Genomic DNA, 22,860 nt, shown 5'->3' with positions numbered 1-22,860 from the left:
GTGTATTGGCAGGGGGTTAAAAGGGAAATCAATCAAGTTTTAGAAAGAGATATTCCAATGCACCCAGAATTTTTTTTGCTTGATGGTTTCCCCTCAGATCAGTTCAGTAAATCCCAATTATTTGTATTGCATTTATTGTTAATGGCAGCTAGGAAGATAATCACTGTGAACTGGATGAAGGTGCGTGAACCCACTGTGACAGAATGGACACATAGACTGAAACAGATATAATAGATTTCTGTCATTGTATTCATCGTTTTTATTGTTAATAAACAAATCACATCCATCCCCCGCACTTTTGAAAAGCTTGCTACACCCCTGGGTTGAAGCATAGCTAGTGTTTCTTTGATTTTGTTGAATGGCGTTGTTGTACAGAGATGGCTCTATACACACATATTTTTTTCAGTTAATTAGATTTTATTTCAACTGTCACTACTTTAAGTGTAAACAAAAGTCTGACTAACAGAATGTCTTGTTCAATTTCTACACCAGAAAAACAAAATATTTATGCAAATATTACACAGATAATGAAAAGTTTTGGAAGTAATTAAAGAATAGTACTTTAACAGTCTTAACAGATTTAATAGTCAATGCATTCTAATTATTTCGTTCCTCTTATAACAGTAAATGTATGACAAACGTTCCTATAAAAAAAGATTTCTCCTAAAGAGAGAATTTCTTTTGGAATGCTCAAATATCTGACATTGATTGAAAAAAAAGCTTGATTAACTCTGTATTTCTGTAAAATGAGTGCATTTCAAAGTTCTGTGATTCCGTTTTATCTAAATATATGGAGATTGATAACTAATTATTCTTTGTTTAAATGTTCAAGAAACATTATTTGAAAGATAAGTCTGCATAAACAATCCTACACATTTAAATTAGTGTGTTTGCATGTGTATGTTAAAAATAGATAATGTGAGAATATTTCTTTCATTCAGGTGTGCATGTGACATCTGTATTGTTGCTCACAGGCTTTTCAATCTGACACACAGACACTGAGGAGTTGAAAGGATGAACCATGAATCCAAATCCAACATAGAGAGACTCAGTGAATGCAGATGTGAATGTGTGAATGTGTGTGAGTCTGTGTGTGTCAGAGATGCTGTAGAAGGACAGAGTGCCGGCCGACATATCCACATACACTCCTGCTCTCTTACAGGAGCCTGAAGGGACACGTGTGTTAGTGCACTTATAGCTGTGCCAGACATTGAATGTATCATCGGGGCAGGCTAGACACCACGACTCTTTATTGAATCCAAACACGGTGTCTTCACACTTTCCTTTCCTGCCAAATGCTTTATATACCACTGATATATCAGCACATCCACTCCATTCAGCCTCAAAGTAACAGCGTCCAGACATACTCTCTCTACATATAACATGGGGACGCTTATCAAATCTCTCCGGATGATCAGGATATGACTGATCCTCTTCCACGTATGTCACCTTTCTGTAGTCTTCAGACAGAATGAGATTATTGTGGGCTGTGTTTGGATCCAGTGTGAGATCACAGGCATCTGAACACAAGATGAGAGAACATTTATTTTATAACACAACAATAACTTAAGATGTGTGTGTTTGTTTGAGTGTGTATAGACATACATTTGTGTGGTCCTGCGATAATCCTGAACTCTCCTCCATGATCCACACTGTAAAACACAGTCACATTTTGCACATTTAATACAATTAGTAAACACACATTGGCCTACATTTGTTTTTGTATCTATGTGGGGTTTTCCCTACAATTTATTTTGTTTTAGACTGGGTTAAGTATGTTTTCTGTCCCCTAACCCTAAATATAACCACATCCTTGGTTGGTTGGGGGTGTAACAAGTTAGCTCAAAGGGGAAATATTAATAATAACTCATAATTATCAGTTATGATTAATTATTAATATTTGGGTCAGTTAATTGGATTAACTTGAGGTAGCTAAATTAATATTACAACCAATTAAATGCGAGATTGCACTCGCGGCTCCTTTTATACTTTATATTTACGATGCATTGGCTCGTTTTCTAATAACTCGAAGGTTATAGGGCTCTCTAGTGAAACCCCCATTTTATCATTCACTGACCTAACTTGTAGTGACTGAAAGAAAGGGAACTAATAATATCCATTTCTGATAATCTCGGGTTGCTGTTGTCATGCAGGTTTGTTTATGCATTAAACTCGAGGCAACAAGAAAAGGATGTCAACATAAGTCATGGCCACAAGAAAAATGTTGTTCCCTTCACATAGAATCTCGAGGCCACGACCTCACATCGCATGGCCATGACATAAGGATGTTGTTACCTCCACAAAATGTTTTCATGGATATGACGTTCCCACAAATGAATATGTCATGGCTAAGACAAAACAAATGAACAAATAAGCCACAGGAGAGGTGTGAATTCTAGGGGCTGATAACGGAATGTAAACAAATGCATCAGTCATTGCTTTGGTAACCCAAGAGTTTGCAGACATGTACGAGATGTAAATAGCGACCGTATTTATGGAGGATGATCTGAAATTTATATTATTAACTTGTGTTCACTTCGCTCAAATAGCGCGCAAATTGCGTGTAGATTGGAGAAAAGAGTTTCCCAATAGCATCAGCTATTGACGAAATGAGTAATTTGCAATCAAAAGGGAACTTACATGTGCATGAAAGCAAGAAAAGTTGCCATCCATATTCATAAGCAACAAGTTTGATGCGACAAACTACCCAAGTCATTTTATTCATTTTGATTGCTCTTTAATTAAAATTTTACAAAAACAGCAAGAACATTATAAAAGCACATCTTAATAGTACAATCATTTTATAATCATAACTATAACAAATAAAATAATCTTTTGACAGTACTTTAACCCTCTGAGGTCGGCAAAAGCGCCGGCGCGTTTTGCTGGATTTTCTTCACATTGTAGCACTATAAACTTAAATTACTCCGTCATTTATGGTCATAAAGAAAAAAGAAATGTCACAGAAATATCTGTGATATTTTTACTTTTGTATGTGTCCACTTGCAATCAAATCAAAACATTGTGCTTTTGTAAAATAAAGAAAATAAACAGGGTGTGCGTTCTGCCTCTCCGTCGCGGTGAACTTTTTTTTCTTGAGCACGTCTATAAACTGAAACAAAACTCAGCGAATACTTGTCACACATTTATGAGCCATATACCTTTATAAACATTTAAGTGTGTACTTTTAAATGATCGGATTCAAACTGAAAACAAATATTCTCTGTTTAAGTAATTTGTATAAAACCAACAAGATGTCCAGCTTCTCAAACGCTTCCTAATTATTTTTAATTTGAACACGCCCACTCGCGCAAAAGAGATTGACATGCAAATCTCCACATGGAACGTGAACGTGCTCATTACCTCAAAAACAAAACACCAAAACACTTCACAAGTCTCTGCTTTTCGTCGAGTTTGAAAGACGCGCCGTGAGCTTACATTGGATTTAGGCTACCTCAGAAGAAGAAGAACGCGATTTGAAGACGTAAGGTAAGAAATTCTTACATATTAGTTTGTTATTGTTGCATAAATTTCACATTGAGTTGAACTGTTGCTAGATATATGGTGAATATTATAATATTTAGACCCGTGTTTACTGTTACTGTGTTTGTGGATATCTGCTCAAATGTAGATATGTATATGGTAACCATAATGTTTTATATTTGAGCGCGATCGCGTTTGAAAAGCACCAAACGGCTTCATGTTTTTACTATTATCTCATTTCATATCATCATAACGAATGGAAAAATTTGAAGTAACATGATAATCAATATATTTTTCTCTAGCTTAGTTGTTACTGAAATATTTTGGAAGATTTATAGGCTGCTATAGGTTATTGTTATTATTATTTTATGCAGCACTGCGCATAGCCTATGCCAACAAGGCACAACAAACCTGGTGTTCATTATATTATATATTGTTGGAAACATTTATGTGTGTGTGTGTGTATTCTGTGAATTTTAAAAAGCAATTTTAACCAGAAAAATCTAAAATTTATTCCCAAAATCGTGCAGGCCTTTCTCTTGATATCAGTATGTTCACTTTTTTTTTCTTTCAGGGCCCAGATGCTGAGTCCTGCTGACTTCAACATTCACATGAGTCTCTGTACATGAACATGGTAAAGTGAAAATCAAACACCTTGGAAATGAAAGGTATGTACAATGTTTTTAGGAATGGCACAAAGGTCTCTGTCTTTGGATCATTGTTATCAATGAGTGCTTTTTTGTCATTTGTTGTGTATCTTTGGATTATGTTGTGTTGTAAATAAATCCAAAAAATCTAAAAGCCATTCTTTTTTAAATCTCCTCATTCTTTGTGTAAGGTTGCTCAGAATGATAGGGCCTGATAGCTCCTAATAGGGCCGTTAGGGGAGGGTCTTTGTCTTTCTCAGGTGTGAAAAGCTCCCGCATAGCTCCCGCATAAAGATTTTTCACACAAAACACGTCGTAAAATTTTTAAATCAATATATTGTCTTATCTGAATGAGCAGTCAGGGTGATTTTCACATAGTTTTAGAGCAAATATTCTAGGCTACGTGATACAATTCAAAAGTCTTGTGAAGAAATAATCAGTATGGGGTTCATGACCTTATTTCAGTGAGAATTTTTTTTTTTTTTTTTTTTTTTTTTTTTATTAATTATGCATCACATCTTATTCACATATACAACATTTTTTTTACATCAATCCCCCCCTTCAAGAGAACCCCGCCCCCCCCCCCCCCCCCCCCTCCAAAGTTGAACATACAGCACAGCATTCAGTCACAATCATGGCAGAGTATCATATGGCAATGGTAATGACAATAATTAACAATAGTATAAAATTAAGAGATAATAAAAAAAAAAAAAAAAAAAAAAAAAAAAGTATACATTACAACAGTTAGGAGATAAGATAAAGTTAAAAACAAAACAACCAAAAGTAATATTACAAACAGCAAAACTTCTCCTTTAACATTTAACTGTTATTCCTTGGTCTGGGAAGCACCTTCCAAAATATGGCAGATATTCTAGGTCCTACATAATCAAGAAATGGGGTCCATATATGATAAAATAAACCAATTTTCCCTCTGGACCAGTATGTTAAGTATTCCATGGGTAAAAGTTCAAATATTACCTTATGCCAGTCTAAAACTGTAGGTGGTTTATTTGAAATCCATTTCAACAATATAGCTTTACGTGCAGCATATGTTAAAACATTCCACAATTTTTGACAATGTGATCCTTTTATTTGTGGGTGTGGTAATCCCAACAATAAACACACTGGGTCCAGGTCCAACTTCTTATTAAAAACCAAGTCTAATTTCAAAGCCACTTCTACCCAAAAATCCTGGATATGCATACAGGTCCATACAGTATGTATAAAGCTACCAACTTCCCTGTTACATTTCATACACAGAGCTGATTTCCTTGGGTCCATCTTATGTCTGAGTTCAGGTGATATCTGAAGGCGATGCAGTAACTTAAATTGTAATTCCTTCGCTCTATTACACATGGATATGCTGTTAGCATGCTCCCATATGTCCGCCTCCATAACTTTATCTATTACCGCCCCAAGGTCCCGAGCCCATGTTTGAATAATTGTATTATTAGTCTTAATGGACTTATAAAAGGCCTCATAGCATCGCCTTACTATAGCCTTATTGCTATGTATTTTGTATAGTAGTTGCTCAATTGGTGACATTTCCAGAGTAAATTTATGCCGAATTGGATTCTGTATAAAGCTTTTGATTTGTAGGAACCTAAGAAAATGTGTGTGTGATAAGTTGTATTTCAGTCTTAGTTGGTCAAATGACATCATTCTGTCCCCTTCAAATAAGTCTTTCAAAGTTGTGATACCAGCGTTTTCCCACAGAGCAAACCCATTATCTGTCATGCCAGGGAGAAAATCTGTATTTCTTCGTATTGGAGTAATTGGCGATAAAACATCTGTTCTCTTTTCCCATTTCTTAATCATGTCCCAAGCCTTTAGTGTGGATTTAATAATGAAATTACCCTCTGCAATCTCTAGTTTATTCCGATTCAGGATAAAAGGGAGACTAGCTAATTGTAATGGCTTACCTAAATTATATGCCTCAATATCAAGCCAGACAGAGTCCGAGTCACTCCGTACCCAATCTACTAGATATCGAAATTGGGAAGCCACTTGGTATAGTCTAATGTTGGGAACTGCCAAACCCCCCTGACCCGATGACAGTTGCAATTTTGTTAATTTAAGTCGTGGTCTTTTGCCATTCCATATAAATGATCTGAACCAACCGTTAACCGTCTTAATAGTATTATTATTTAGTACGACTGGGATCATTTGGAATTTGTAGAGCAGTCGTGGTAAGATATTCATCTTAATTAAAGAGATTCTTCCCAGCATTGAGAGTGGTAAAGAAGACCATCTCTCTAGGTCATCATGGATGCGTTTCAGCAAAGGCTGAAAATTTGCTTTAAACATCCTTTGCAGCAGAGGAGTAATAAATATACCTAGATAAAGAAAACCTTCTGTTGCCCATCTGAAAGGTGACAAGCCGGGAGGAAGAGAGTGATGCACCCGACCCAATGGCAAGGCCTCTGACTTACTGAAATTTATTTTGTAACCAGAAAACTTACTAAACTCGTTAATAACAGTAAGGACTAACGTAACAGATATTTCTGGTTGCGTGATAAACAATAAAACATCGTCAGCATACAGAGAAATCTTATGTTGCCTATGATTAATCGATATACCATGAATAGAAGGGTGGGTTCTAATGGCTTCTGCTAGTGGCTCGATTGCGATTGCAAACAGCAGTGGTGATAAGGGGCACCCTTGGCGAGTGCCCCTTCCCAAAGCAAAGTAGGGAGAGCATTTACCATTTGTGATGACAGACCCTACCGGGTTATGATAAAGCAGCTTGACCCAATCAATAAAATCTTTACCTAAATCAAATTCCTTGAGTGTAAAAAACAAAAAATCCCATTCTATACGGTCAAAGGCTTTTTCTGCATCCAATGACACTACCATACCTTTAAGATTATTTTGCTGACACAGCTGAATAATGTTAAGTAACCTTCTAACATTATTACATGAGTTCCTTCCAGTAATAAACCCTGTCTGATCATTATTAATAATAGTTGGGAGGATTTTCTCTAGTCTTAAGGCTAGTATTTTAGATAAAATCTTAAAGTCTAAATTTAGTAGACTGATAGGTCGGTAGGATGAACACATATCCGCTGGTTTATCCTTCTTAAGAATCAGGCTAATGTTTGCTTCTGTAAGTGTTTTGGGAAGAGCTCTCTTCTCGAAGGAGTCATTAAACATGGCAAGTAGGGGCTTCACCAACAGCGGCTTAAAACATTTGTAAAAGTCCGAGCTAAAGCCATCAGGGCCTGGAGCCTTTCCTGATTGTAAAACACCAACAGCTTTAGCTACTTCTTCCAGTGTTATCGGTCCGTTCAGTACTGTCTTTTGTTGGTCATTAGGCTTGGGCAGATTCAGATTGGAGAAAAAGCCCTCCATAAGTCTGGAAGACCCTGCTGGCTGCTCACTTGTATATAACTTTGTATAAAATTCTACAAAAACCTTATTTATGCCATTGCTATCCAGTTTTTCCTGCCCCAAGACATCTTTAACTGAAGATATGTTCTGAGAGATAGGTCTATTCTTAACCAGGTTGGCTAAATATTTGCTAGGTTTGTTACCAAATTCATATAATTTCTGCCTTGCGAATCTTATAGTCTGCTCTGCCTTCTGAGTGAGCAGTGAGTTAAGTGCTGCTCTTGTTGTCAAAGTTGTTTTAAGATTAGTATCCGTAGGATTCTGGTTATATGCCCTCTCACACTCAGCTAGCTGTAGCTCCAGTTCCCGTTGCTTTTCTTGACACTTCCGTTTTGTGCTTTTTTCATAAGATATTATCAAACCGCGTGAGTAAGCCTTACACGTCTCCCACAAAATAGAAGGAGATACATCAGGTGTATTATTACATGAAAAGAATAGCTGAAACTCAGTCCGAAAACAAGATATAAAATTTGGGTCATACAACAGATGATTATTAAACCGCCATTTACTTGATCGTTGCTGGGCCTCTCCATGTGAGAACTGTAAATAAACCGGGGCATGGTCCGATATTGTAATGCTCCCAATATCACAAGATGAAACAGAATACAACATTGCTTTAGGGACAAACAAGTAGTCTATTCTAGAGCTACTTTTATGCACTCCAGAGAAGAATGTGAATTCTTTGTTGTTTGGATTGAGTGCTCGCCACACATCCAAATAACCTAGTTCTTCACATACATCAGCGGTTGCTCGCGCCCGTTTAGTAGGGTTAGTTCTTTCAGCAGGTAACTTATCAATGCGAGGGTCTAATATGCAATTTAAGTCACCACCAGCAAATGACTGAGCACAGTCCAACTCTGCTAATTCTGAAAAAGCTTTTGTAATGAGAGCAGGAGGATGACCTGGTGGAGCATAAACATTTAAAATAGATATATTTTCGCCAAACAGGTGTCCTTTTATTGCAACATATTTTCCTGCATTATCTTTAATACAGGATTCTAGCTTAAAAGGAAGCCGTTTGTTAATAAGGATGCAGACTCCTCTACTATTGGACGTGAAAGAAGAAAAAAAAACTTGTCCCACCCATTCCCGTTTAAGTTTTTCATGTTCTGTGTCTTTTAGGTGTGTTTCCTGCAGTAGGGCTATGTCAACCTCTTCTTTTTTTAGATACGTCAATATTTTTTTTCTTTTCACAGGATGATGTATGCCTCTAATATTCCATGTACATACCTTAAGTTTAGAGTCAATCATAGTGGTTGTGAAGAATTAAATAAAGCGAGGATTGGTTGTTGCCTTAAGTCTGTATGCATTATACTATCCATAATCTAATTCCCTCCATGTACCATACATTGTGACCGGAAAAAAGATAAAACAGAAAGAGAAACTCAAAGTGCTGTGCTGTCTTCCCTAACCCTAGAATAACCCCCTGATCAAAACTATATACACACAGTCTCCCATGAACAAACAGGCAAATGGAACTCAAAATAAAGAGAAGGGTGGAGACCCCAACTTCAGAAGAGAGACCCTTGCTAGGCCCTCTTAACCTTACTTCAGATGCGACTATGATGTTCCTGAACCCACAGTATCGAGTGCAATCAATTATTCAATCAGCCCTATGTTCATTGAGCTGACGTTCAATCATCACTTGAATTTTTCCACATAGTATCACACAAAAAGAACAGGTATATCTCTGCTATCTATGCAGTCAGAAAGTTAATAATATAAAGACAAAAAAAATAAAAAAAAAATAAATAAATAAATAAATAAATAAATAAAATAAATAAAAAATTAAAAGTAAATAAAATTAAATAATTATGTGCTACCACCTGTTGGTGACAGCAGGTGGCAGCTGGCCACGTCCGACATACCCCGCTCCTTTGGGCACTTTCACTTATGACAGACAAAAAAAAAAAAAAAAAAAAAAAAAAAAAAAAAAAAAAAATTCCACTTATGACCGACAAAGTGATATTATTTATGGCTGCGAGCCGTGCAGGTCTCGTTTCCAAGATAAACTTCTGTTAAGAAACAGAAGGGTGAGAGAGAGAGAGAAAAAAAAAAAAAAAAAAAAAAAAAACCACGATAGACACGAGACACAGTCCAAATGCCTTTAACATGATAGTCTTAACGCCAGTCTTTTACACTCGTTCTCCAAAACATTGAGATTGGAAACAAACTACAGCAGCATGAACTGTAACGTTATATTTCAGTTTGTTCGTCACAGACCATGACTAAATTGTAAGATCTTACTTACTCACGCTCGTTCGTCCGGTACAGTGCTTTCACCACCAAGCGTGTTTATATATGCCATAGCTTCTTCGGGCTTGATAAAGGACTTGGTAGTGTTATTCACGGTGATCCTCAGAGTTGCAGGATAATTTAGGCCATAGGTGTGTAGTCCGAGCGACTGGAGCCTCCTTCTGGCCTCGTCAAAAGCCCGACGTTTCCTCTGAGTTCCGCTGGAGAAGTCCTGGAAAAAGAAAATTCTGCTGTCCTCAAAACGAAGCTCCTTCGCCCGCCTGGCTGCCTCTAGCACCCGAACCCGATCGCTGTAGTGGTGAAACCTTACAATCATAGCGCGGGGGTAAGGTTTGCGTGAGTCGGCTCCCCTCCTCGCCGGGCCCGACACCCGATGCGCCCTTTCCAACTTTATTTTCCCGTCCTTGGTGGTCAGTGTCAAAACTTTGGGGAGCCACATCTCCATGAAACTTACAACAGATGAGCCCTCTGAGGATTCTGGCAGACCGATTATTCTGAGGTTTTTACGTCTGCCTCGATCCTCCTGGTCATCCAGCCGTTCCTGTAGAGAGGCCACAACTTTTTCCAGGTATGAGAGACGTTTCTCCGTCTCGACATTTACGTCCTCCACCGCGGAGATGCGATGTTCAGCTTCCCCAACACGCTTAGTTGTGTCTTGCAACTCTTTCGATATATCTCCAATCTTTTGCAGGAAAGAGTCAAACTTAGCCTCTATCACCCCGGATATATTTGCTGTAAGTGTGGCCATGGCCTTGGTCATTGCGGGACTCAACACATCCGTCTCGGCAGTCTCTGTGTTGCCATCTTGTGTCTTATCCGTGTTGCTAGCCGTGACGTTCTTCTTCTCCTGTGTCTTTTTCGCGGATTTTGAAGCCATTTTAACAAAAGCTTTACCCCAGAAGTGGTCCAATGACATCAGCTAAATTCTACACGTGTTTTTTTATCGACTTGGGCTGAATTAAGCATTAGTATCAGGATATTTCGCATCGACAAAGCGGGAGCTCACACCGAACGCTGCTACTCGGTCCGCATCACCGGAAGTCTCAAAAACGAGAATTTTTTTTTGTATTTTCACAAACCACGCATAAATGTCATTATCTCAAAACAACAAACTTTTACACACATGCTGCTGACATATTATTGTAGCAGAGTTTCTGCTGAATACAGTGTAATTAGACTTTAGCCATGAAAATGTCACAAGTAACAGAAATAAGCACAAATGTCAGAGCATGTCAGAACACCTCCAGGGCCCAGAAAACAGCTCAGACCCCAGAGGGTTAAGTTTCTCATATTTGAATATTGTAAATAAATTCAACATACTTGAGTTTGTCCAGTGTGCAGTTTGGATGGTTCTTTGTATCAGAGAGCAGCTTGACTCCTGATTCTCCTGGGTGATTATAGCTCAGATCCAGCTCTCTCAAGTGTGAGGGGTTTGAACTCAAAGCGGAAGACACATAACGACAGCCTTCCTCTGTCACCATACAGCCAGACAATCTACAAACACACACCAACAGTCCACATGACATTAGTTTGTCAATCAGACATCACTTCCACACAGTGACTGGTGCAGTTCACAGTAGACAGAGATCCACTTTCACAATTGCATATATTTTTACTCAACCTTTAAGTTTTTACTTTTGCCCAGTCTCTCTTTTATGCATCTGTGCACTCATGCACGATTCTATTGTGTTGAGGGTCTAGACACTTTCAACTTCAGACCACCCTCATCTGCTAACAAAGTGAAAGTAATCAGCAAAAGTATTTTTATTTGCAATCGTTTCGGTCTGCTTTTATGCCTTCATCACACATGGTATTTGATTATGTCCTCAGCTCACTCTTTGAGAGTTCATTGTGGAATTATCTCATGAAAAAAAAAAAAAAAAATAGTACAGTCCAAAATTAGGACAGGTCCATGAGAAAGATTAGTACTGTACAAACTGTTCAAATTTTATTAGACAAGTAGTCCTAGTATGAAAACCTTAAGGCACTGTTGTAACTTAGATGGATCAGACAGTTATGTTATACTTAATGAATAATCCACAATAACCAAAAAGCAAATAAGGTGCCAGAGTGTCTGTGGTCGTGTATCAGGTTAACTGACTTGTGACGTGCAATATCTCACGACTTCCCGATTGCCCGCCTTAAGACAGTAATGTGCTTTATTTTCTACAGTAATACCATTGTGAAATATATTCTGAATAAAATAAATAATAATATTATTGAAACATTTAGATGTAGCTGAACACCTACACAGGTGTTAGACTCTCAGCTTCATTACCAACTATACAAAAAGGGAAAATATACAAATTCTGTACTGTAATACAAACATAGATCATGTCACATATACTGCAGTGAATTCTAAACAGGAGAGAGTGCCATTCTTGTTTGTAAAGAAATTTTAGAAAAAAAACAACAATTCTAACTGTTGTTACTGTTTGTTAGGTTTTTGCATAATGAGTGACAAAGCGTGTTTGTTGGGTGAAAACCTTTGCTAGTGTTGTGGAAGAATGAGATTTGAGACTTGAGTTAAATGTTTTGAAAGTTTGAATGCACTTTGAATGTGAAATTAACTGTTGTGCCAATTTGAAAGTTGATTAGTATTGAGAAATGTGTCCTAGTGATTGTATAAAACTGTAAACATGGGCAAGCCATAGCCTATTCAAGTTTACTGTGTGCGTTCTGCGTGCATGCCGATAAAATGTTCATTGTTCTGTTATTAATAGTATATCATGCGAGCTTTATCATTGATAAATCATCTTGCATTACTATAGTGCTAAGTTTTATTATATGCTCCGCTATATGTTCCAGATCATCTAAAATGTGGCATTACATGGTAAAAACAATGACCATAAACCCACACTCTCCTTGTCTTATGCACAATTTACTATCAAAGCAATGACCGTAATCCAAAACGACATTATTTTTACATTAAGCATTTCTCCTCCATAGAATATCATAAAAAAATAAATAAATAAATAACAGCGGTTGTGCAAGACGGACAAACTGAAGAGCCCATAATCTAAAAGCAACGTAATTAAATGTAGTGTCAATTTAATTTAAAATAAACAAAGTGCAAATATCCCGTCTTGTTGGCAAAGGCCATTTACACTGATAGAACAAACAAATCGACAAAAGAATGTCGTCTGATAATCGGGAGAGTGGTGTGGCGAGTAAGCACAGGTTGCAGTTGATTCAGCCATTGACACGACTGACCTGAGTTCGAATCGTTACAGACAAGCATTATGCATTCTAGCTACATGATGTGAGCTAAATAAATAATAATAATAAAAAATTAAGACATAAGACCTAGGTATTTTGTAAGTACAGATGAAGTGATGGTGAAGATGAAGCAGATAAAAACATTTTTCATTTTACAGCGAGTTTTAATCTCTGACCTCTTTAGTCTTTTCACAGAAACATTGATTGATCAATAAATGTCTTATGTCACATTTTACAGTAGTTACAGTGTAAAAAGCAGTTAATAACCTGTAAAGTTTCACTTCGCTTAGAGCAAGAGTTTCCCTGTTGTTTGGTACAGACTGTAACTGATTATTAATGAGTAGGCTTATATAATGGTCAAACATAATTTTGTTTTTTTTAATTATCAAATATTCTCCTTGATTAAACTAAGTTGAACAATAAACTATAGTACATTTGAACAAGTCTTTTATGTGACATTGGGTTGCACAGTTTTCACTAAGGACACATTTTTAAAATACATGCACACATAGCTGCGGGAACATATTTTATCAGGGGGATGCTCAGAATTCATTATTAAATAAATGTTAAAAACACTGGATATTTCACTACACAGCAGCAGCACAAAAATCTGCCCTAAGAGGGGAGTGCCCATCTTACCACAGCAGGTGTCAAAGGGAAGCTCATGAGAGTCCTTCAACCTGATACCATCCGCTCAATTTAAAGCGCTAACTGTAAAGGAAACCCAGAGAGGGCAACTCAAAAAAGCACATCTAGACTCTGGAAAGAGGATCATGAAACGGACTGCTTACAGAAAGCTACAAGCTTGACATGGCTCTCTAGGACAACAAGCGATGTACTCAACATAACGACCCTTTAACCAAGATGAGAACTTGAAGTTTGCAGCCCGACTACTAAGGAGGCTCTTTTCCAGCTGAAAGCCTGTCACTTGAGAATGTCTTGGGCATCTGCTCGGGCTTATGCTAGAAGCTCTATGTAGAAACAGACTCTACATAATGACTCTCTAAAACGAGAAGAGTAACAAATACATTTATAATAAATCTATACAGAGCCGGACCGTCAGACTATTTATTTTTCATCATCGGTCAAGTCCTTTCTAAGGCCTGATGTTGCCTGAGGAGGGGCAAGGAAGAAGAAGAGGGTAGCTGTAGTAACTGTGGTGATGTAATCAGCCATCATAGGGTTAATTCCCAAATATGGTGTTCTGCGGGTATAAAAAGAGATGCGGCAGACATCTAGGCAAGCGTGCTATTCCGAGTCCGGGAAGTGACGTCATTCTGGGGCGCCGGTTTAGGTTCAGGAGGTAAGGGATTTTGTGGCAAGTGCATGAATGTTTGGATCAGAAAGGGTAATTTGGGACTCGCTTAACTTGCAGTGTGGCGGAGGAGAACGTGGAGTGAACGCTTATCATGGCGAGCCTTTTATTAGCACGCCTTGAGTGCACTGCGCGGCACGAGTTATTTACCGCAGGTATGTGATGCATTTTTCTTATGCCTAAGCTAACGAGACTATCATCTCCTAAACCTAATGTTATGTTTTAATTGTGGTATGAGGCGTGGAGGTGTTGCAGCAGGCTTAGCAGGCTTTGCAGATTGTGGAAGCATTGAAGACGCTGTCGGCTCGTGCTACTTTCTGTAACTTTTATTTGTGTGACGCTGAACGACTTTGGACAGATTGTGTTTTACTCACAAGTCGCTGTGTTCGCCCGCCCTTCCATCTCTTATTTGAACTGTGCAGTTTCTGTGAACTTGTATGTGAATTCTAATTTGACAGTGTGACGGTTTCCATTCGGTGGAGGACGACCTTACAGTGGTAACCTTACAGTGACGAAGGTCTATGGGTGTCACCCTTATATTTGTATATTATTAGGACTGTTTGGTTTTCTTTTGTATTTTCTGTTTTGTTTGTGTTGAATTGATTTTCTGTTTGTGTTGAATTGATCTTCTGTTTGTGTTGAATTGATTTTCTGTTTGTGATTTCGGATATGTGTTTGTCAAGACATAGGGGAATGACCCATTAACGCCCGCTATCGTGCTGATCACGGTCCACGAGCATCAGCTGGTTGGCTGGTATTGTTCCTGAGAAAGACAGGCCTTTACGGCCGGGTGTGATTATACGCTTCATTGACAGAGTTTTATGTGGAAAATGTATGTTTTTTTGTGTGTTTTTGTTTATTGTTATATTGATTGTTCTTGTCTTTTTCCCTTCAGAATCTGGGGTACCCGTGGTTCCTGAAGTCTTCTGGGTGTGGTGGTGGTTTGACTGACAATCTGCAGTGTTCACAACGGGTGGAGTGTTGTGAGAGAGCACGAGTGGTTGCTGTGTTGATCTAATAGTCAGGACAAATCCCCCAGGTTCTGAAGTGATAGGCGTGTGTGTGTGTGATTGTTGATTTATCTGACTCTACGATTTATTATTGAAGATCGTGTTGTACTTTATTAAATGGTGTTTTTTGAATAAACTGTTTGTACTATCATCGTCGTCTGCTATCTGACTCAGCCTGAATCAGGACTCATAACCCTCAAAAGGAGAAGGAGGCAATGTTATTTGCCTCTGCTGGTTCCAGGATGCTGGTTGTGTCTGAACTGGATCACTTTCCTGAGGTCCTGCTTCTTCCTCCTTGACTCGCATCATCTCTGTGACCTGCTCCTATAAGGAGGAGGTGCACGGGCGGCAATGCTACCCTCTGGTCGCACTTGTAGTGACATCATGGCTGTCGCTGGCCAATACAATTGCTGTGATTTTACAGTGCTTAAAGCTGCAGTCGGCAAGATTTTTTTGATCATATTCACTGAAACCAACACCATGCTCCGACAGAACAACATAAATCAGCCGGTTTAAAAAAAAAAAAAAACGAGATTCTACCTCCACCTGGAGCCTGTTATTTGTTTTGCAAAATTCCATCGCTCCCGGTTCTTCTGGTCCAATCAGCGCAGGGCTGTGTGAGATCTGACTGTCAATCCCCCCTCCCCCACGCACGTTACAGTATCACATGCACACGCCTAAAGTTCGCAGGTGTGTTGGATTGTACAAAGCGTGATGGCGGGGAGAAAATCTACTAACAAGCTTCTAATTCCTCGGTTATTGCTATCTATGGGTAGATTAGCCAGGACAGCCTACCTCCGAGTCCATGGTGTTGATCGATGCTGAAGAGACGGACGCGTTCACAGAAAATCTGGTGCACACGCACTGACGAGCACGAACTTGATGGGAGGGTGCTCGCTGGTAGTGGGGGAGGGGCACGAGAGTTGTAAACATTAAAAATTTTGGCTAAGTCTTTCAGACTTGCCGACTGCAGCTTTAAGTCATCAGTCACACTGTGGCATTTCCCCAATAGTGTCTCAGGACGCAGTGCGAGTTCCTTTTCGAAAGGCAACAGTGTAATTACCATATAGATCCAGGAGAGGCCCATAGAAATCCACTCATTCTTCTGAAAGTTGCTAACTGCTCTTATAACAGCTTTTGTGAGTTATATTTTGTGAATATATATTTAAACAGTATAAAGAAGATTAAACCAGTATTTTCGTCAAACTTTAGAATTTTTTGTTGTTGTTTGAGGTCTTTTGAAGTGACTTGTTTTTGCAATAATGACATAATTTTGCAATAATGCAACATATTGCCACTAAAAGACAAGACTTGACTGTAATCACGTCATTAATCAAATGTTCAGAGAACAGTTCATTTCTGAACTTATCAAAGATACCTCAGAGCCAACAACATCAGCTGCCAGCCCATCAAGTGCATAAATCCAAATAGCCTCCCTGAGTATTTTGGAAGTGATGCTACAACTGTAAGAAGAGTTTGTGTTAAGTGGAAAATGGAGGACAAGAAAGTCAAGAATCCTATCTACTGCGTGAAGTGCAATGTTGCACTGTGCTTGGTGTCAAAGCGCTGTCACACTGAGGGACACTCTAAGTAATTGAAATCTTAGTCCAGAAGTTTGGACTTTTTTTTCTTCACTTTTTTGTACATTTTTTATTTTTATTTTATTTGACAAGAAGGACATATTATTAAATTTTATTTTTAGGTTTTAAGGAAAAAAAAAATCAGTTTATTTATTTAGCAAAATACTTCATACAGTTTTACAATTATGCTTTATTTGACACAAGGTCTTTTTTAGATATTTGAATATTGCACTTTATATACCTCTGCACACTCTCTATATAAGTAATAATTATAATGTAAAAGATGCTTGATTATTTGAAAATAAAAGGCAAAAAGTACTAATGGGTCTCATTGCTTTCTTTGATATTCTATTATGACACCTGAGAAGAAAAATTGTTAACATGATTAGAAGTCCTTTTGCTATGGTTATCATAAAGTAGAAGTATGATTTGGGTGGTAATGTACCTTGTAATGTCTTTTGCGCTTTTGAGAGGTGGGGAACTTTGAGACACCATCAGACTCGGCTCTGCGATTCAGTTCACCCGGTCCCCCCATTCAAAATGCTTACGCAGAAACGCATTTTTGAATGCATCCGTCCCCCGAGATTGGTTTGCAGCGATCGACCTGAAGGACGTGTACTTTCATGTCTCGATAATTCCTCGACTCAGGCCATTTCTGCACTTTTCTTTCAAGGGTCGGGCATATCAGTACAAAGTCCAACCCTTCGGCTGGCCTTGTCACCCTGCATCTTTACGAAGGTCACGGAGGCAGCCATTGTTCCATCCTCAACTATCTCGACAACTGGCTCATACTGGACCAGTTGCAAGAGCAGTTGTGCGAACACAGGGACATAGTGCTCTGTCACCTCAGCCTGTTGGGGCTTTGGGTCAACTGGGACAAAAGCAAACTCTCCGGACACGTCGCACTGCCGTTGCCCCCTCTACGAGGCACCTCTATGTGTTGAAGTGGAACCTGTTCGTTGAGTGGTGTTCTTCCCACCAGGATGACCCCCGAAAAGGGTGAGAATGGTGAGGCTTATGCAGGGCACAGGAAGGGCCAGCATTTTGGTAGGGATCCCAATTCCGCTGGTCCACCTCTGAAGTATGTAGAGAGTGACCGACTGAAAGGGAATGTATGGTAACCCTCGGCTCCTTAGCGAAAATCAAATTTGCGATGCACCTGGTGCTTGTTAAATACCCGCGCTGCGAGGCAGAGCAGCTGGTGCAATTATCGCATGTGCATTGGTTCGTTTAAGCGAGATTCCAATTTTGTCGGTCCACCTCCGACTTGCAATTTCGTTCCCTTCTTTAGGGAATGAGGGTTAACATACGTAACAGATGTTTTCAGTAAAAGTCTAGGGCAAATGGTTTCCAATTGGTTTCCATTTCAAATCCATTTCCAATGGTTTCCAATATCATACAATTGATTTTACAAAAATAATATATATATTGCATTTTTACAAATTTAAAATAAACATATGATTTTCTCCAATTTGACACAAAGCTTCCCCCACTAACCAAATTTCAGAAAACATTGCAATACCATTGATCAATTTATAATAGTCATACTCCATTTTAGTGGTTCTCAACGGGGGTGTTCAGAGAACAACGGGGGGCGTTGGAAGCAAGATTTTTGAAAGGGGGGTGTTCAGGTGTTAATAGTTCACGAGTTTAAATATATAACGCAAATTTTTGTTCATTTACTTGTATTCATTTTAAGCATTTAATAATTTATTTGTAATAAACACTTTAAGTGGGCTATTTAAAAAGTGTTAGGACTATGTATATGTTAAATTATGTTGTAAAACATATGCACAGAGTGTGATGTCATATTGTGTGAGCACGCTTGAAAGAATACGTCAGCAGCGCTCAAAAAAAAAAAAAAAAGAAACATTCGTCTGCAGCCGCTCTACTCCTGACCGCAAGTCCACCGTCAGTGTTGTAGGTAGGTACTAGGCAGTTTTTTTGTGTTCATCTCTATTGCATTACGATTGAAAGCAGTATCAATAATGTCAAAAATATGATGTGCAGTCAAGTTCGGGTGTGTGTATATGCTGTTTAAATGAGTGTTCTCACCGATACGCTTGTTGTGATTCATCTGCCAGTTTAACGCATAGCCTAAGCTATTTATCGTTATTTTTGCAACGACTCTATTATTTTTCCAGTCATAGATCAGCGCTCAAGCACTGACTAGAATCCAGCGCTGACAAGAATCAGCATTCACATGCTCAAAAATGTGTTTCGCGCTGACAACAATCCGGTGGTGCCTAGAATCACGCAGCAGAGGAATGGAAAGCTGACAAGCCATTAAAAAGTATTGACTTAAGAAACACTTATATTTTTTTCAAATATTTTCAATAAATCATGTTCCCATTCACTCCGGCGACAAATTTTACATTTAAACTAAATTCTATTTATAAGGTAAAACTTTTACATTTTTAGGCATTAACTAATTCCAATCCCTAATGCCAAAATGTTTTCTTTGTTCACCAAGTAATTTACTGGTCAGGCATTATTGTTAACTCGCAAGACTGTAAGGAGAAAATGACAATTTGATGGATTATTTAAATATTTTCTGCAATCACATTTTGGTAATGTATTCATTCCGCCATCACATCTGAGCGTGAAACGCTGCTTGGGTAGTTTCAAGATATAAAAATAATTAATAATACAATTATAATTGAATTGTTCATATGCTTTTATTCTTGTTGAAGATTTTTTTGTTTTTACTGATTATGAACACATAATCACGACATACCAAATTAATTGTAATTGTATTAATTATACCATTGATGAAAACAAGCTGATACCAAGGTATTTTAGGCCTAAAATTCTAACATAATTTTTCATGAAAAATCATGATTGTATTTATTTATTTTTTGAAAGTAAGGTTAATGTCCTTTATTTTTCAGAGCATTTGTTTTACAATATATTGCTATTACTGTCATGGGATTAATATTATAACTATTATTATGTAGTAGTGTAATGTAGACAGACACAACTAAAAGAGGTTTGAATTTTTCTTTGTTTAATTTGCACACTGAATATGGGTTGGAGCTTTTAATTTTGAACTCTCAAAGTGCACCAGATTGATGAATTTAACATTAAAATGCACAAAATTTTCTTACAGGGGGCATGCCCCCAAACCCCCCTGGAAGGTCCACCCACCACAGATTTACCAAAAATCCTGTGAGAAACACTGGTATTGCTATGCCAATGCAGTTTATAGCTTGTTTTTTTTTTATTAATCACTGTGAAGAATAGTTCGATTGTATTAATAATTGACAATTTTGTACTTATTTCATCTGTTAACTCTCACTCTTTCCTGCTCGCTCATTAGTTAGGGGGTGGTCAGGGACCTGGATATTGGATAGGGGGCGCTAGCCCAAAAAAGATTGAGAACCACTGCTCTATTTCAATTCAAGCAGCTACTATCCATTTTACTACCATCTCTGCATTAATTGGACCCATACCAAACATTTTTTCTAGGTCTTAGCTGACCCCAAGAAAAAATTCAGTATACATTTTTTTCTCTTTTTCAGAAAATTGTATTCTGGTACAAGAAAAAATCTGCAAACTTTGTAAAGCATTCTGTTAAAAAATTAAATAGTCCTTTTAACCAAAAGCAATCAACAAGTAAGTGATCAGCTGTTTCTTCAATCCCACAAAATATACACTCTTTACCCACTGCTGGATTCAGGTGTGCCATATGACTGTTTGTAGATGAAACAATGTTTTCATGTCCCACTACCTCTGCTACATCCAGCATCACATCCTACACTGTTACTCCGGCTTGAGTGATACACCTAATGCTGTGACAAAGCCATAGAGATGGCGTTCACACACCCAGGTACGACGGCATCCCTGTACTCACCAAATGAATACTAACATTACAAAGGGTCAATACAACTATAACTAAACTTTGCTTCTAAATTAAATATTAAATTTGGATATCAACTGTACTCAAAATAAAAGTCTATTTAAATTCCCCCTTACCATGACAACTCTCCCAATTCAAACTGGAAGGAGAGAGAGAGAGAGAGAGAGAGAGAGAGAGAGAGAGAGAGAGAGAGAGAGAATCTTTGTCAATTTGTGTTCTTAATACCTCAGTATGTTTAGTTGACAGTGTGAACTCTTCAGTCCAGCAGATATTAGCTTTACTCCTGAATCCTGCAGGTCATTGTTACTCAGGTCCAGCTCTCTCAAGCAGGAATTTGAAGATTGTAGGGCTGAAGACAAACTTTCACAGGACTGACCAGTGAGATTACACCAGACCAATCTAAACAGAACAATAAAGAAAGAAGTAATTAACTCCTGTCACAACATCCATTAAATGACTTAGACACATTCTGACATTTACAATTATGACCTCTGTTTTAAGTTTGTTTTAATATTACGGTTAAAATTAAAATTAGTTGAAATTACTGTTCAAATGAATTAAAATCAACAGTATGCCGATTTTATTGTACAAAAATAATTGTAGGCTAGAGAGTTTTTATATGAATTAAAAACAAACACTTTAGTCAGACTTTTTCAGGTATAAAAACATCCATTAATGAAGTGAAACAAATTATTGTAGATAACTTGTTTGAAATAGTTCATTTGTTGGGCTTGGAACAATCAAAGGTAATTAAAGGAGACAATTGTTTGTAACATTCAGAGGTTTGGTTTATAAATTATTAACCATGTAGATCATGATCATGTCCCAAGATTTCATAATGATTAAGCTTCTAATACTCATCAATGACCCAATTTGTTAACCATTGTATGACCAATTTATGGTAATAATTAAATAAATACTCTCCCTAGTTACTTAAATCTCTGCATAAAAGGTAGCAGCGCAGAAACACACCCATGTGAATGCACAGCTGCATTTGCTGCTGCAGTTTCGCTAACGTTCAACTAATACTCTTCTCATGTTGTACTCACAAATGCACTGTGAAACATCTAAGGCTGTGTGGTTGTAAGTCAGTTGTATTTATGCTGTTTGCTTGTTTTTTTCCTGTTCTCGCTGTTTATGCTTCTTAACAGTAGGTGTCATTGCTAATGGTCAATTATCACCTAATTACTTGGATATCTAAATATCTATGGCCCGGTTTCACAGACAAGGATTAGGCAAAGCCAGGATTTTGCTTTAGTTCAAGTAGGGCATTTAATACCTTTTATAAATGTGCTTTGAAAAAAAAAAAGTCTTGAGACAAAACAATGGTACTGACATATTTTAAGATAAAAACAAGTCGCTTTCAGTTAAAACAGCTCAAACATGCATTTTAGTCTGGGACTAGCTTAACCTGTTAAGCTTCACCAGTGCGCGGGCGCACTGAAGCGTTTTTTTATTTATATAGTTCAAAGTTACTATCAGATTTAATGTTATACCTTGACAAACTATACATCATTAAAAAGATATAATACTCAAGTTTCAGTATTTGACCACTATTGTATTCTGAGAAACTTATAGTGACAGTTATGTCTTAATTTGTGTCAGGAGTTATGAAATGAAAAAATGAGTCCATACCTTTAATATGAATTATGCGCGTCAACCGCTTCCATTCATAAAAAACTCCCGTGCTGTCGTCATGACAGCGATACACAAAACAACGTCCTTCAGGGCTTTTAGCTCAAAAATGTGCAAACTTGGAGAAATATTGATATATTCTCATAGATTCACGTCATATTTCTAAAGACAGGAATAATATTTATTGAATTTATACCCAAATGCGTCGATGTAATCATTATGATCGCTTCTTACTGAGATGTGCAGTGTTTTCAATTCATACCAATAGCCTGAGGGCGCTATATGCACAAAAAATAATCCATATATGGGACATGAAGAAGAGCCATAATCATGTGACATTCCAGGACGTCACTGCTACACACAAAGCTACAGAGATCACTGTAATATGCAGATAAAAGATGTTTTGAAGACAATAAACATGTTTGCTATGATATTTGATTTGCCTGTGTTCTTCAAGCCATGCCAG

The 22,860-nt window shown here is 37.8% G+C and overlaps 1 protein-coding gene across 1 annotated transcript in view; it reads right to left on the bottom strand.

The window, feature by feature from the left end:
- Positions 1–229: 229 nt before the first annotated feature.
- LOC307157478 (protein NLRC3-like) overlaps positions 230–22,860 on the bottom strand; it is a 133,320-nt gene continuing 110,689 nt past the window's right edge. Inside the window, exons 6-9 of the mRNA XM_079869388.1 lie at positions 20,985–21,158; positions 11,097–11,270; positions 1,606–1,652; positions 230–1,520 (exon numbers count right to left, since the gene is read on the bottom strand). Coding sequence (XP_079725514.1) covers positions 934–1,520; positions 1,606–1,652; positions 11,097–11,270; positions 20,985–21,158 — 982 coding nt within the window. The 3' untranslated portion in view covers positions 230–933. The remainder of the gene's footprint in view (positions 1,521–1,605; positions 1,653–11,096; positions 11,271–20,984; positions 21,159–22,860) is intronic.

This window comes from Squalius cephalus (genome assembly GCF_949319135.1).
Source record: "Squalius cephalus genome assembly, chromosome: 4".
In the NCBI taxonomy this organism is placed as follows: domain Eukaryota; kingdom Metazoa; phylum Chordata; class Actinopteri; order Cypriniformes; family Leuciscidae; genus Squalius; species Squalius cephalus.
The sequence above is the reverse complement of the archived record's forward strand: the minus strand, read 5'-3'. Positions and strand labels throughout refer to the sequence as shown.